Genomic DNA, 16,121 nt, shown 5'->3' with positions numbered 1-16,121 from the left:
AGAGAGAGAGAGAGAGAGAGAGAGAGAGAGAGAGAGAGAGCGAGAGAGAGAGAGAGAGAGAGATCCTAGTGGAAATGTGTGGATGGGAGAGTGGCCTCTTGGTTGGAGAATAAAAAAGGACGCTGTAGCTGTAGCCTGCCTTTCGACCCATCGGCAGACAACAGCAGCTACGGAATAGGAAACAAATAGGAAAGCCAGCAGCCGATGTCACATTGGCAATTTGGGCGTGCAAGCAGAGAGAGAGAGAGAGAGAGAGAGCTACCTAGAGATAGAGATGCACAATGAGGAGGAGAGGAAAAGAGAGAGGGAAAGAGAGGACAGGCAAGATGAGGCAGCAAGATTGCCTCTCATCTGAGGCCTCATTGGCCCGTGGTGAAAGAAGGAAGCAAAGAAAGAAAGAAAGAACGAAAGAAAGAACGAAATGAATCAAAGGACTGAATGAGTAAAGGAAAGAAAGCCCCTCGCCACAAGCCTATAGTGGATTGATTCAGCAAACGGTAATTAATGTGCTTGTGTGTGTGTGTGTGTGTGTGTGTGTGTGTGTGTGTGTGTGTGTGTGTGTGTGTGTGTGTGTGTGTGTGTGTGTGTGTGTGTGTGTGTGTGTGTGTGTGCAGCTTCCCAGGTCTAAGGTTGGAGTGTGTGCACTTTGTGTGTCTGTAAAGGTTTGTAAGGGTGAGTGTGGTTGGTGGTGTAGGTGATCGAAAAAACAAGTTGGAACACAATGGAAGTCCTCTGAGTGAATCCTTAAAGTTGGTGTAGTGATAAAGACACGCTGGCCTTGCCTTTCCTCGAAGGAAAAGGCCTGCCACTGATAAGAAAGTGTGCATTCACACTGATGGCAAACCAGCACCATGCTACTGCAGGACCTAAGAGAGACTGACCCCCTCTAACCCCCCCCCCCCTCCCCTCTCTCTCTCTCTCTCTCTCTCTCTCTCTCTCTCTCTCTCTCTCTCTCTCTCTCTCTCTCTCTCTCTCTCTCTCTCTCTCTCTCTCTCTCTCTCTCTCTCTCTCGACATTTAAAATCCCTTTATTGAACCAACCATGGTCCACACATCCACCAAAAAATCCCCACCTCCTACCCCACCCTACCCTACCCCATTAAAAACAACCCCTTACCAATGTCAAGGTCTCTCTCTCTCTCTCTCTCTCTCTCTCTCTCTCTCTCTCTCTCTCTCTCTCTCTCTCTCTCTCTCTCTCTGTGTTTTCCTATCACTTCTCTCACTTCCAATCACTTGGTATTTATTTCTCTACACACATTTCGATGTCTTTGTCTACCCTTCTCTCCTTCGCCCTCACTCCCAATTCACCTTACCCTTGCCATGTTGACTACACAGTAGGGGTCGACCGATACGGGTTTTTTAATGGCTGATGCGATACGGATTTTTTTCCCCCATCACCCTTGGCCGATACCCGATTTCCGATAACCGATATTTGGGGCCGATACGGCTTAAAAAAAAAAGTTTAAAAAATTACAAATATTCCAGGTCTCAAGTTAGAACTTGTAACATTTAAACACCCACTCTAACAATCAAGTAATGTCTAACAATCAATTAATACAAAAATAAAGTGTCTTGGTGCTTTTAAAAAACCTGAATAACACAAAATAATAAATATTGCCGATACCGATACACAAAATGCAAATATCGGAGATAATAAAATTTCATCACTGTTAGCCTGTTAGCCTAGCCATAATAATGTTTGGACTTCAATGGCAAAAAGAAAAAGATAACGAGCGCTCAAAAGTCTTTTCTCCAGAAGGGGTGCATATGGTTATTCCTTTTAAGGATTCATAGAATGGTTGACTTAATCCAAAGCAATCTCCTCCGAGTCAAGGTTGAAGTTATATTAAAAACCCTTTATTTCATATTGGGGTGTACAAACATAAAAACGCAGACCGATTTCAGCCGTCTGGCCTTCGTCATGGCTTGAGTTTTGGGAGATATTTCCCCATTCAACATCCTGATTGCAAATGAGAAAATGACATTTGAATTGTGATTTTGAGAGATATTGAATTAAAATGTTGTTTTATTTGCAACGTCCTCACGAGGCCACAAGCACAAGCGAGGACATGAGATAGGATAATGGAGAAGAACCCCATGAGTCTCAGCCATGCTTTCCTGCAATGTTAACATGCACACTCTTAATTTCCACAGCATGACCTCTGTTGGTCTCCATCTTCCCTCGACGCCATTACTGTCAAGGTTGTGCCTGGAGCACCAGCGGGTCCACTTGTGTTATTAAATCAGCATATGTAAAACGTCATCATACACAGCTACTTTACAGTTTTGTGTGACATATTCATCTGACAAGCACACACACATGCATGCACTGACACACACACAGATAAAGTACATTCACTAGTACAAACACACTGAAGTACACATGCACGTACACACATGCCGCATGCAGGGAAGGTTGGCAGGGGGAGTCAAAGGGGTCAGTTGTCCTGGGCCCAGGGAGAGGGGAGGCCCCAGAAGAGGATCCTTATTATATTGTAATAGATGAGGGGCCCTTTCAGATGTCCTGGGCCCCCGGCCAAAGCTGTCAGAGGCCCTGTCCGCATGCATGTGTATGCGAGCGCACACACAATGTTTAGAGTGCAGATGAGTGGAGCGGGGCGAGAGCAGAATGTACAAATACAAAACCACAGGCCAATGGACTGGATGATTGGGTTGTCCACATCACAAGGGAAGCAATCTTCTCTCTCTCTCTTTCTCTCTCTGTGTTTCTCTCATCTCTACCTCCCTGTGTACGTGATGGAGGGACATGACAACACAAATGACAACAAATGACCCCAGTGGACTGCCTGTGGACAGTACGTACACGTGCGCTGATTTGATCGATAATGTTTCTTTGAATAACGGTTAGCATAAATGTCACTACCTCTCTTTCCCTCGCTCTCTTTCAATCCCATCCTCTCTGTCTCCCTCTCTCTCTCTCTCTCTCTCTCTCTCTCTCTCTCTCTCTCAGTCTCTTTCTCTCTCTCTCTCTCTCTCTCTCTCTCTCTCTCTCAGTCTCTTTCTCTCTCTCTCTCTCTCTCTCTCTCTCTCTCTCTCTCTCTCTCTCTCTCTCTCTCTTTCTCTCTCTCTCTCTCAGCCTCCTCTCCCTGTGTCTTGCCCCTTTCTCATTTTCTTTTTTTCCCTCCTGTTGACCAATTCAATGGTCCATTTCGCCGTCTAGACAGCACCTGCTTCACCGCTTTCTCCGCTCGCAAATGATGCAAAGACAAAAATAGTTGCCGGGAGACAACAAACAGCAGAGAGAACGAGAAAGAGAGAGGGATAGGGAGAGAGAGAGAGAGAGAGAGAGAGAGAGAGAGAGAGAGAGAGAGAGAGAGAGAGAGAGAGAGAGAGAGAGAGAGAGAGAGAGAGAGATGTTGGCGAGCAAGTGTTCCTTTTCCAACCTTGACAGCTTTGCCTGGTGCAAAAACATTTTAGACTGATAGCATTACTTTGGATGATTAGATTTAGGTGTACCATGCACCACACACTACACAACTCCGCTGCATGGCACACCTGCATTTTTCATGACTGTGGAAAGAAACAAAACAGAAAAAAATATGCGTGAGAGAAAGGGTTGTGATGGAACACACCTTTTGTGTGAGTGTGTGTGCGTGTGTGTGTGTGTGTGTGTGTGTGTGTGTGTGTGTGTGTGTGTGTGTGTGGGAGAGAGAGATACTCCACTCCTGCATTTAGCCCAAAACAAAACACAGACTCTACAGTTTGTGTTTAAAGCTAAGTAGCTGATAGATCCTCTGGGTTAACTAACACATAGTGAAATCTCTTTGATATGTTAAAGAAAGGGAGGCTGCATTAGTAAATGCAACAGTATCCTTCTTAGCTGTACACTGGGCTTGTAAAGATATAGGTAGTAGTAGCGTGTTTGGTTTGTTTTTGACTACACCGGAATTCTAAAGGCCGACGGCCCTCTCTGCCCGAAGCTGCCCTGAGGTCTCTTTTTTTTCCTTTTCTTCTTTCTTCCTTTCCTTCTTTTTTCCTTTCCAGTAGTCTTGTGTTTACTATTGTCCTCTTTTAACACACACAGACGAAGACACACACACACACACACACGCTCGCATGCACCCATGCACGCACGCACGCACGCACACCCCCACACACACCCCCAAACACGAAACCCGAACACCTAGAGTGCTATTCTCCTAATCACAAAAAGGGGAGCAATAAAAATGGATTCATCATTGAGTGCCTTCCACTGGGAATCCGGACCAGCCACAGTCCGCCTCGGCTCCGCCACAGACAGTGACAGACTACTACGCTGACAACACACAGGCACATCACGAGCATCGAGTGTCGCACTTCACACTCTGACGAGTCATGAAATGCCCTTTAAACCGAGCACATAAACAGACATAAGAGAGGCATTCATTTGATTGTTACTGTAGCGTTATTGTTAGCACCAAGCAAATGTGTGTGTGGGAGGGGTGGGGGGCTCAGTAGCCGTCCTGAGGCATTTTAAAGTGGATAAAGGGACTCCGCTTGAGAACAATTGCAAATGCTATGGAGAGAAATGCCACACACATACACACACACACACGCACACACACACACACACACACACACACACACAAACATACAGCATCATATCACGTTGTCTGTCTGTGTTCTCACGTACACACGTGCACACACACCAGCATATCACATTGTTTGTCTGTGTTCTCTCTCACACACACACACACACACACACACACACACACACACACACACACACACACACACACACACACACACACACACACACACACACACACACACACACACACACACACACACACACGTGGCTCTGCTCATGTTCTAGGGGCCGAGTGTTTAGTCGGACTGAGCTAGTGGCTGTGAGCTCGGCCGGCTGTAATTCTCTGGGGCCAGTGTAGTCCTGGGAGAGATGCGGGATGAAACTGACAAGCCTTATTCTCCTCTCTCCCTTCCTCCCCGTAGGTAGCAGCCAGGGCCGCTGACAGCTATGGCCGGGCCCGGGACAATGTCATCTGATAGGCCCCCACCCTGTAAATACACTGTCATGAGGATTCAATTTCTGGGTCCAGTTTTTCCCTGGGCCCAAGGCAACTGACCCCTTTGTCAACCCCCCCTCTGTTGGCTTCCCTGGTAGCAGCCACCACCAGCCTAGCTCTCAACTCTGCTCAGGTTTTCCAACCCCACCCAGGGCAGTGTGTCTTATATCAAATTCAGTACAAATGTCAACACAACGGACTACTTATGAGTCTGCTGCTGCTGCTGCTGAGCCTCCCTTAACCTTGTGTGAGCCCGAAGGGCATTGTAGAACCACTGTGTGTAAAAACTGGCTATGCCTGATACATGAAAAACCCTGTTCAATTGGGACTCTCTACGCATCATCCCTCAGCTTGCAGGTGCATCACTGTTGGACATCACTTGAAGATAGAAGCACACTGAAGCACACTGCAGCTTGCTTTTTAAACATTTATTTTGCGAATAACCGAAACGAAACGAAACGACCGAAACGAAACGTTAGTCTGGTGTTTGCACAAAATAAATGTTTAAAAACCAAGCCGAGGTGTGCACCAGCTGCGATCTGCAAGACCTGACAAAACCCTGCCAGAGCGGGAAAAAAAGTAGTTTTAGAGATGAACATGTACCGACTGGATTGACATAACTTGAAATCTAGAATGGCCAAGCAGTGATGTCTTTTTACGTCTGATACATGAACAACCTGGCAGAGCCACAGTCTGCTGCTAAGAAGGCCAGTTTTTGCCTCTGTGACATTATATATACAGGCTCCTAAAACCTGAGCATTGATTTTCAGAAAAATTCAACAGGATTGGCAACGCTTACCTAAACCTTCACTTCCTAGTCTCTGTAGCACATAGAAAGATTTTTTTTAAAGATAGCTTTGGCTTTTCTACTCCCCGTCTGAGAGAAGAACTGCACGGTCAAACAGTGTTTCTTGTGTAGGCTATGTATTCAGACCAACTACGAAACATTTTGCTAGTCACATACACCCTTTTCTAAACTCTATTGGCCAGTGAGTGCAGTGATAACCTTGCTTATGTAAAACCTTGGTTTGTTGCTGTCACAGAGAGTGAGTAATGCATGCACCAGACACACACACACACACACACACACACACACACACACACACACACACACACACACACACACACACACACACACCCACACACACACACACACACACACCGCTCATTGTCTCTCACTCTCTCTCTCTCTCTCTCTCACGAGAAAACTAAATTAGGCTACATCACGGTCCAGCGCCTATATTCACGTCTGTGTACCACAGCGCCCGCGCCGCAATTTCCCGTCTGTAGAATTAACAAGGGCCTTGGCCTGTGCGCTGCTCACCCATCTCGAAATAATAGAGACTGATTACACAGCCTTGTGTCCAAAAAAAACTTCCTCCAAACATCCAGAAGAACTAACTCACCCCCGGTGGTAAGTTGTTGGAAAAACTTTCTGAAAAGCCCTGAAATGTCAAGGAAGGATTGCCCATATCTTCACACTCCCTCCCGCACTTCTTCTCCGGCCCTCTGCAAGGACTGCAGCACAAAAGGCCGGGGAAGTGGATACTCTAGCGTCCTCTCTCTATTTCACACAATCAATGCACGGCCATTGATATAGACTCCAGCACTCCCTAAAAAAAAAAACCTTGCCGTGGTCCCCTCGCAATGGCTCAATTTTCCATTTTCAATTTTCTCCCACACCTTCATCCTCCTCTCCTCCCTGGTTCAATACAGCGCTTCGGAGCCACATATTGTAACTCCATGAAGCCCTATACTCTATCGTATAGCCCCAGTCTTCATCTCAACTGCCATTAGAGTGATCTGAATCCAATACGCCTTCCAGCTATCCACCTCTAGAAGACTTTTAAATATAGAAATGGCCACACTCAGTCAAAGTCGTCCCCCTTAATGATAATGAATGGGGGGGGGGGGTCTGTGCTGTGTTGCAGAGCAGCAGTGCACATATGGTGCAGACAGTAAAGTAAAGTGTGGTGCATTGCAGTCCTTGAGTAGCAGTGACGTTACAGTAAGCATCAGCAAACAGACTCACACCTGTTGAAAGGGACTTAGCTTTGGTACTTGTTGAAATGAGATTGTGTCCGAGTCCGAATGAAACACAACGTCCTGACGAGAAAACCTCCAGTTTATATCATTCACCGTGCAGAAAAGATATATATTCGTTTTTTGCAAAGTACATTATGATGACGCTCTTCAGGGAATGGTTTCTGGATTAGTTCTCCTTAGTCCTTACTGTTATGGATTACACACAATTAAAGCATTTTTATTTCTTCTTAAGTGTATTCTGAAAAGCTACAGAACATGATTCAAAGCATCACCCACATACAAACCCAGCCTTGGTGTTCCATAGAAACCTACCCCGTCTGAGTCCGGGGGATACTTGTGGAGATATGGCTGTTGGCAGGAGTTTGTTCTGACCTGGTTATGCAGTCAACAGTTCATAATGAAGGTTCACAGGCTGGAGACACTGCTTTGAGCTGCATGCAGCTTTTGAAGCCCAGGCAGGACAACAGCATATAAACAACTCGGTATATACACACACACCCACATATAGACAAAATGCCACTGCCATTGACTTCTATCCAAGACCCATGTGACTTTAGCCAGTGACTTATGGATGAGGACAGTGGAGCTCACGACAAGAGTGGCCTTTTGTATGTAGTGTGGACACTCAGTCAACACACATGAATGTCTGTATTTGTTAAGAATGGTCAGAGATCGCTCTCCATCTCTATCCCTTTCACTCTGCCTTCCTTTTTCACTCTCTGTTTCTCTCTCTCTCTCTCTCTCTCTCTCTCTCTCTCTCTCTCTCTCTCTCTCTCTCTCTCTCTCTCTCTCTCTCTCTCTCTCTCTCTCTCTCTCTCTCTCTCTGCCCAGCTGTCTCTGCAGGAGTGTTTTTTCCCTCTCATCCAGATTCATCCTACAAAGCAGCTGAAAGGCTGAAACAGCCACAGGAGGCTCCTATCTGCCGAAAAATGAGCCCATTTAATGGCCACTGCACCAGCGAAGCCGACGTCGAAACTCTCCTGTTTTTGCTATCTATTTACAGAAGACCTAGCCAGGGAATCTAACAGGGGGGGACAAAGGGGTCAGTTTTCCCAGGCAGGGAGAAGGGGGGCCCTAGAATTGGGTCCTCATTAAATTGTATGCATTGGGTAGGGGTCCCTCTCAGATAACTTTGTTCCGGGCCCACCCAAAGCTGTCAGTGGGCTTGGGCCTAGCTGCCTGTCACATAGCCAAGCGGCGGTGCACAACCCGATGCGGGAGCAAACAGAAGTAGTATACTCTGTTTTTTCACCCTGTTCTTCCTCCTTGTTTGGCCTGTTCAGATGTTGCTGCTTTTGTGCGTGTATGTGTGCGTATGTGTGTACATGTGTCAACGTGTGTGTATTCAAGGGACTGCGAGGACAGTTGTGTAAGGCGAATGTGGTGAGTAGGTGCAAGGGACAGCGTGCGATGACACGAAGCCATGTGGGTATACTGTGTGTATGTGTAGTGTGTGTGTGTGTGTATGTGTAGTGTGTGTGTGTGTGTGTGTGCAAAGAGAGTGTGTTGTGAATAGGGAGCAGGGGTCGCGGTGTGAGGAGACAGGTGTGAACGCTGGAAGGCTCAGCGAGACGGGCCAGTCGCTGTCATCACCCCCCCCCCCACCCCACCACCACCTCTCTCTGCATCCAACACAAGCCTCTTCTCCCCCTCCCCCCCATCTCTCTACCTCCATCACCTCTTCCCTCTACCTCTCTCTGTACCTCCATCCGCTGCCCATCTCTCTACCTCTATCTCTCTCTACCATTCTCTCTTCCACCTCTCCCCTCTATCTCCCTCTTTACCTCCACCACCTCACCTCCTCTACCTCTTCCCCTCTCACCTCTATCTCTTTTTACCATCCTCTCCTCCACCTCTCCCGGCCATCTCTGTCTTTACCTCCCTCTACCTCCTCCACCTCTCTCCTCCATCTCTGTCTTTACCTCTCTCTACCTCATCCACCTCTCTCCCCTCCATCTCTGTCTTCACCTCTCTCTACCTCCTCCACCTCTCTCCCCAGTGTCCCCTGGCCGTTACCGCATATAGCAGCAGTGCCACCGCGTCCTCCTCAGGTTCATGACAGCTCTCCGACGGGCGGCGTGGGACAGTGGCGCTGATGACAGCTGCGCCGTTACGGTGAGCAAACAAGGTCTGCCGAGCGGCCGTCCGCCAAGCACCAAGCAACTGTGCACTGCCGCCGCCAACCCCTCCTGGCCAGTGCATCGTCGCAGGCAGCGTACCACACGATTTATGATGTTTGGTGGCACCGCGTAGCAATGCGGCTGTATTTCACTCAAGAGTGCCAACAGCCATACACACACACTCTGTTAAACGAACACACATATCGAGACTACACACCGCCAACCAAATGCTCTTTTCAACAGCCGTTTTATCCTCAGAAGAAGTGTGCATGTGTGTGTGTGTGTGTGTGTGTGTGGGGGGGGGGGTGTAGAGGGATGACTGAGTTGGTGGGGGTGCTAGGTCATGTGATCTGCTGATTCATAGAAGCACCTGGCAACAGTTGGGAGGATGCATTTCCATCCACTGAGCAGTCTTTTGATTTGTTTGCCGGCACTTAAACAGGAAACAGATTAAGCTGCCGGTGGCGGCGGCACCTTGACTCAGGCGTAAAAATGACTCATGAAACGAAGCAGCGGCCCCATGCAGTTCCACTCTCTCTCTCGTTCTCTCTCTCGTTCACTCTCTCTATGTCTCTCTCTCTCTCTCTCTCTCTCTATGTCTCTCTCTCTCTCTCTCTCTCACTCTGGCTCGCTCTCTGTCATCTGATTCATTCGCCATCAGGGCCTCCAATTGCTCTGCTGAAATAAATGCGGAACCCAACAGAGGCGGTAAACTTGCCTTGCACTCACACTAACCTCACAGTAAACTTGTATTTAAACTTAACCGAGTACTTGCACTGGCTAAACTTAAGACTTACACTGGCTAAACTAAAGACTTACACTGGCTAAACTTTAATTTAAACTAAAAACACTACTTTACTAACTCTCAGCATGCTGATGAGTTTAAACATGTGATGCACTTGCAGGACGATCATTGGTATTGTACCTATCGAACTTGCCATGTAGTCAGTCACACTATACTAAGCCTAAAGAAAGACTATACTTCTACAAAACTTTCATACCCACAATCGTCACAGCATGCATCACTTTGAAAATCAGAATGGGCTCTCCCGGCCCAGCTGTGGCTCAAATGGCTGGGCACTCGTCTGCTACACCGGCAACCCGGGTTCGATTCCGGCCTGAGGTCATTTGCTGAACCCTCCCATCTCTATCCTGGCTAATTTGCTGTCACTCTTCACTGTCTCTGTCATAATACAGGCATAAAAAGCCCCAATAAAAATATTTATTTTTAAACTGCCTCTCGCTTCAGCTGCGTTATGTGCTGAGAACACTAAAACTACTCCATGACACTTTGTTCAGGGCTATGGCTAACCTTCAAAGGATGCTGAAATGCAATCCTGAATGACAACTATCACGATGCGTTTCTGTTTTTGTTTTTTTCTCTCACAGCTGACACACAAGATGATGACTAGGACCATCAATGTCATCGAATGGGATCTGGCTGAGGAACAAAAGTACATACGGCGGGAATGGAAATGTTCAGAGGTTCAGGAAGTGCGGTTCGTCTGGTGCTACTGATGGTCCAAGCATGGTGCCCGTGCCTCTAGCATCTGTTGAGCCATCTGTAACCGCACGGACACATGTCTCCTTGAGCCAGAGACCAAAGCAGACAGACGTCCTGCCTTGATTTTTTTTTCTTTTTTTTTGGAGCATCGAGTCGAGCGAATTCGATACTTTAATCTCCTCTAATTATGCAAATCATATGCCGCTGATACTGCTTATCAACTCGGGGGAAAGCCTGGATATGGTTTCCAAATCTGGACTGGGCCGGGCCACACATACTGAACAGATACTTCCTGGCGAGTGCAGTTAGAATGTTAGAGACAGGTGCAGATATTGTGAGTTCAGAATGTTTAAAGTCCTCGCACAGCCCTTTGAGCTTTGACAAGGTGAAATTTACAGATTCTGTGGAAGAAATATTTATGCAGTACATTCACTAACTGGTGAAATCAGCTTTGTTACAGTGTAATAGCCCAGGTAAGAGGAAGTTTTGGCAGGATTTGTTCTTTTTAAAGCTAGTTTGGGCTGAAGATTTCCTCACATCGCTGCCACAGCAACCTTCAACCTCTGTCATCCATGTCTCTGTATTCCATGTCCACAATGTCAAAGTGTCCTCTTTACCCTGCCTTGCTTTCAACTAAGGACACATCCAAACAACAACAAAAGAATCAGCCGATGCTCAAAAGGGAGGAAGCTATTATTTCAGAACCTTCAAAGGGATGTGTTCTCTTCTTCCCATCCTCTTGTAACCTCTCTTGTCAAACATCACTCACAATGGCTTGCTTGCTTGCTATAGCACAACTCTAAGGTGAGCACAGAGATGATTAATAATGCACACACTAATTCCAATCTCCACATTCGCCAGCGACACCATTATGTTGATGCTCGAGAGGTGAGATGAGGCTCTCAACGGATAGCTATTGGCATTTCATTTGCGCCCATATGATCTATTATATAGACTAACAGAGATATTAAGTGGAGAAAGGGCAGGATACGCTGAGGGAAATCGATTTCAAATCATGGGCCAGGATAGAGCGCTCGTGCTGCACATACGCACACCATTGGACGAGAGCCAGGAAGTGATGTAAATGAGCGATGGCAAGCCCTGGGCCTGGTGCAGTAATTGGCCTGACTCTATTTAACAATTCCGATTAGCTCGTCTCTTCAGTGTCAGTAAACTTCACACTCTTTCACAACGATCTGTGAGAACCTAAAGCCACGAAAATCCTCGCCCTTTGGCACCAAAACCTGTCCAGCATAAGATGGAGAGTGGCTAAATGACTTCAACATTATTTCATCTCTTCACATTTTCTGAATCGTAAGATTGCTCACAGCAGTGTGAAAGACCGCATAAACGCCCTAGTATGTATGTCAGTGCTCAGCTGGATTTTAAAGCAGTCAATAGAACATCAGAATAGACTAAAAATGACCAAACTGAAATACAGAAAGAGTAGGACGTCATTTCATCGCTACTTCGAATGTCCTGTTACGGATGTGTACATTGCAAGATTTGGCAGGGCAGAGGCTTTGACTATCCACCACCCAACAAATCAGCAGTCATTTAGAGAGAGAGGTCTGCACAAGCTTGCAGCCTGCAGGGAACATTGGGATACAACAATCAATGGGACGTGATTGATCGGCGAGAATAAAAAAAATGTATCGTGTGTTACCTGCTGTGAAGTTGTAGCTCGCCGAGAACCCCATGGCTTCCAGTTCACCGTCGGCCACAAATTTTATCCACAGATAGCGGCCGCTGGACCTGATGTACAGGGGACTCTGCTGGCCGCAGTAGCGTCCAATTATTGGCGAGAAGCCAAATGGCCCATCCCGTACTTCGATATGGTCAAATTTACATTCCCACGACGGCTCTATTGAGTACTTTTCATCAAAGAAGAGATCAATACATTGTCTTGGGGGTGCTACAAAGAAAAAAAAATGAAAACAAGCAAGTAGAAACAATTTGTAGGCACACAAGAATACAGTACACAAGACAAGCAGTGCTGACAGGAATTAATGTTAGTGTCAACAGTAAAAATGCTGTTTGTAATATTGTTTTTCTGCTCATTCTTGCTGGTGATTTTGAGATTTGGACATTGTTTTGTGTTCACAGTGATCCTATTTCAGTGAATTACTGTTTCATTCACTTTTTTCATTCACTCTTCTTGCTTATCTTTTAAAAAATGTAAGCGCATTAAACGAGTTACAAAGTGCTGTGGAAGACACTGCATCAGCACCTCTGCAAAAGCACGGTTGCTTGACCGGAGATAATACAGTCGATAAGGACACAGGAGGAATACAACCAAGCACTTGCAATGGCCCAGCATGCGGTCTAGTAGAAATGTCTGCAGTTCAGCCTCTGCTTAAATCAGCATGCAAATCCCACTGACACAGTGGTCTCGCCATACATCAACCCAGTATTCAATACGCTCTCCCATCGACTGACATCAGAAAACAGAATTAGCGCTGTGGTGGGGCCTCAGGGTTCAGGTGGTGTTCTGTCTGGATGGGCTGCCTTGTCGTCATGAGCTACCAATAGCCTGTTCACAACCAAAACCTTACCCCTAGCGTCCTGACTGTAGTTATTACATTAAATTACATTACATTCCAGTACACTTAGCTGACAGTTTTTTTTTGTATTCAAAGCGACTTATAGTTATTACGGTACAGGGTATTGGTTGCAGTCCCTGAAGCAATGTGGGGTCATGTGCCTTGCTCAAGGGCACTTCAGCCATGGATGAAGATGCTGGTGAGCGTGGGATTTGAACCGGCAACCTTCTGATCTAAAGGCCAGCGCTCTAACCACTAAGCCATGGCTGCCCCTATGTAGTGTGTTGTAATGGCTTGGTAGCTCAGCTCGTTGCGTAGTTCACATTGACGTGACAGTGGCTCACAGCGGGGCTAATATTGCGGGTCATGTCTCACCGCTCCTGACCCTGACAGAGGTTTTGCATGTCATTCTCAGCAGCATTTTCATAGAAAAAGCGAGCTCACCCATCCACCTGTTGCAATTGAAAACCTAGCAAAGAAATCCAAAGCAGACATATTCATTCCGCTTTAGAGGTCGGCTTTCAGAAGAAGCATTTTATTCAGCTTGCACTGAAGAAGAGGTACTTGAGTTTGAGGAATTTCTTTCAGCTGTTCAGACTTCGAGGAAGGTGATCACTTATTATATGACTTCCCACTGCAGGAAGGCTGCTATGAGCAGAGCTGTTCAGGGAGGATGGACGGGTGCTTACCTTCGATGATGTAGATGCACTCCGTCTCTGGGGGGTACTTGTTGGGGTAATTGGGAGAGGTGAAGAGGCCCCCCTCCGCTTCCTTCACCCAGGTGCCACACTGGCCCGCTGGCTGCACCCCTGAGTTGTTTTTCACTGGACACAGCAGAATTAAATGTCAGAAGTCGGGCAATGATTTAGATATATTGTTTTGTTCTGTGTGTGTGTGTGTGTGTGTGTGTGTGTGTGAGAGAGAGAGAGAGAGAGAGAGAGAGAGAGAGAGACAGAGAGACAGAGAGAGAGAGAGAGAGAGAGAGAGAGAGAGAGAGAGATTTTCATAAGTGACCATGGCTATTACCTGAGTCTTTCTTTGTTGCCCCAGACAACCCAAGCATGAGAAGACTTGCAACTGCAAAACAGACAATGCATTGTTAGCGAGCAGTGGAGGGCTATTTAAATGGTGTCATATCCTTGCTGTTTTGAGTGTAGGCTAATCCAGACAGGCTGCACTGGGTATACCTTAAGGACCCCTGGCAATATCCAAGGGCTGAGTGAAAGTTCTCTGTCACTCATAACAAGTATGATGCATTCTGCTGTAATAATTTTCCCATTCTCTTTGAAAACCCTTCAACAGTCATGACATGCGTACAGGCAGCAAGCTGCCAGACGTCAGATCATGTGAAATTGAAGCAGTGTGCGTTATGAATAGTTGTATGTTTTGTTTTGTTTTTTAAAGGCAGCAACCACGTCAATCCATAGTCAATGGATGCGTGAAGTGGACGCAATACATTGGAGATGGTAGTTTATTTATTCGCTTGCATCTCCAAATGTCTTTAGAAAAGTGTGGTATATATAATAATTAACTGGTCAAGGGGGGAACTCATACGTTTGGTTTGTCAGTGGACACAAAGTCATAGATATGATTATGAAAAAGTGCAAATAGCCAGCCCTCAGTCGTTGAATGGTTCTGGTTTCTCTAAAGGAGAAGACTGAAACCTACAAGACTATTACAAAGTGGCATTCCACATGTTCCAACAATCTCAGACATCTGAAACGCGCCTACCTCGAGAGTATAGCCTTTTATCCATCAAATGACTTCTCGTTATAAGTAAGAGACCAGAGAAGGCGCAGAAGTATTCGTATCGAGAAATATTTTAGTATGAAATAGCCAAGAAAAAATGTATTGACTTACCGTAAAGGAAAATGTGCCCATGTACCATGTCTGTTCCTTTTACAAGGGGCTTCAATCTCAACTAATTCCATTTAGATAAAGGATACTTCAAGTGGAAATTTATCGATATATCTGAGGTTACAAAATGCATAGACCAATCGCCTGGCGAGCGACCCAGAGAAAAGAATCCATTTTTTTCCCTTTTACAATTGTTGATTGATAGAAACAAATTCCACAGACGAGAGCAACTACTAACCACCAGTTTCATATAAAACCAAAAACAGGTCTAAACATCTGCCTGATTTCCATCCAAACGTTTCCAAGACCCTTTGGTGCTTTTGATGCACTGTACGGTTTAATCGGTCCGTCATCAGCCCTTTCTAGTCGCTCCACCTTGACAATCTTACGATAAAAACAAGATTTTGAGAAGAAGGAATATCTCAAGTCTTCTTCAAACCATTCTCACGGAAAATCCACAAGAGCGCATATCCATTCCAAGAACATTGTCTTTGCTGTTTCACTTGTTTGAACCCCGCAGCGCACACCCAACTTCGACAACAAAACTCGAGAAAATATTTTGTTTATCTCATTCTTTTTGCATCCTTGATGGCGAGTGCTTTGGGAGGACGGCTCATCCAGTCAGTTCGCAATTGGTCTTATCAAAAACAAAAGAGTTGATGAAAATGTTTGGTTTCCAGCAGCAGAAGGTCTCTCTACAATTCTTAAATCCTCAGAGTTGTTTTAACTGCCACAATATCACGACGTGGCGCATGGCGACCACCAAAAAAAATCGTGAAAGAATTGTTGTATCCATCAGGCGCGATGTACCATGATGAAATAGTGGAAAAAAGTAGGATGTTGCTTTAAGAGGTACTGCAAAGCGAGGCAGACTGCGGGGTTCCAGCACCTCAGACGGCGGCAGAACAGCAAAATCTAAAAGGTAAGCAGAAACCGCACTCTACAAGGAAATGGAAGAAAACACGAAAGGAGATAGATGTCAGGAGATGCCCGGCGATCAGGCGCACTGAGTCCCCCCACCACTA

The 16,121-nt window shown here is 46.2% G+C and overlaps 1 protein-coding gene across 1 annotated transcript in view; it reads right to left on the bottom strand.

Moving 5' to 3' along the window:
* Positions 1-15,127, bottom strand: part of neto1l (neuropilin (NRP) and tolloid (TLL)-like 1, like) — a 140,766-nt gene extending 125,639 nt beyond the window's left edge. The window contains exons 1-4 of the mRNA XM_063206701.1: positions 15,100-15,127; positions 14,266-14,316; positions 13,929-14,063; positions 12,363-12,611 (exon numbers count right to left, since the gene is read on the bottom strand). Coding sequence (XP_063062771.1) covers positions 12,363-12,611; positions 13,929-14,063; positions 14,266-14,316; positions 15,100-15,127 — 463 coding nt within the window. The remainder of the gene's footprint in view (positions 1-12,362; positions 12,612-13,928; positions 14,064-14,265; positions 14,317-15,099) is intronic.
* Positions 15,128-16,121: the final 994 nt, after the last annotated feature.

Source organism: Engraulis encrasicolus, chromosome 9 (genome assembly GCF_034702125.1).
Source record: "Engraulis encrasicolus isolate BLACKSEA-1 chromosome 9, IST_EnEncr_1.0, whole genome shotgun sequence".
Classification (NCBI taxonomy): domain Eukaryota; kingdom Metazoa; phylum Chordata; class Actinopteri; order Clupeiformes; family Engraulidae; genus Engraulis; species Engraulis encrasicolus.
The sequence above is the reverse complement of the archived record's forward strand: the minus strand, read 5'-3'. Positions and strand labels throughout refer to the sequence as shown.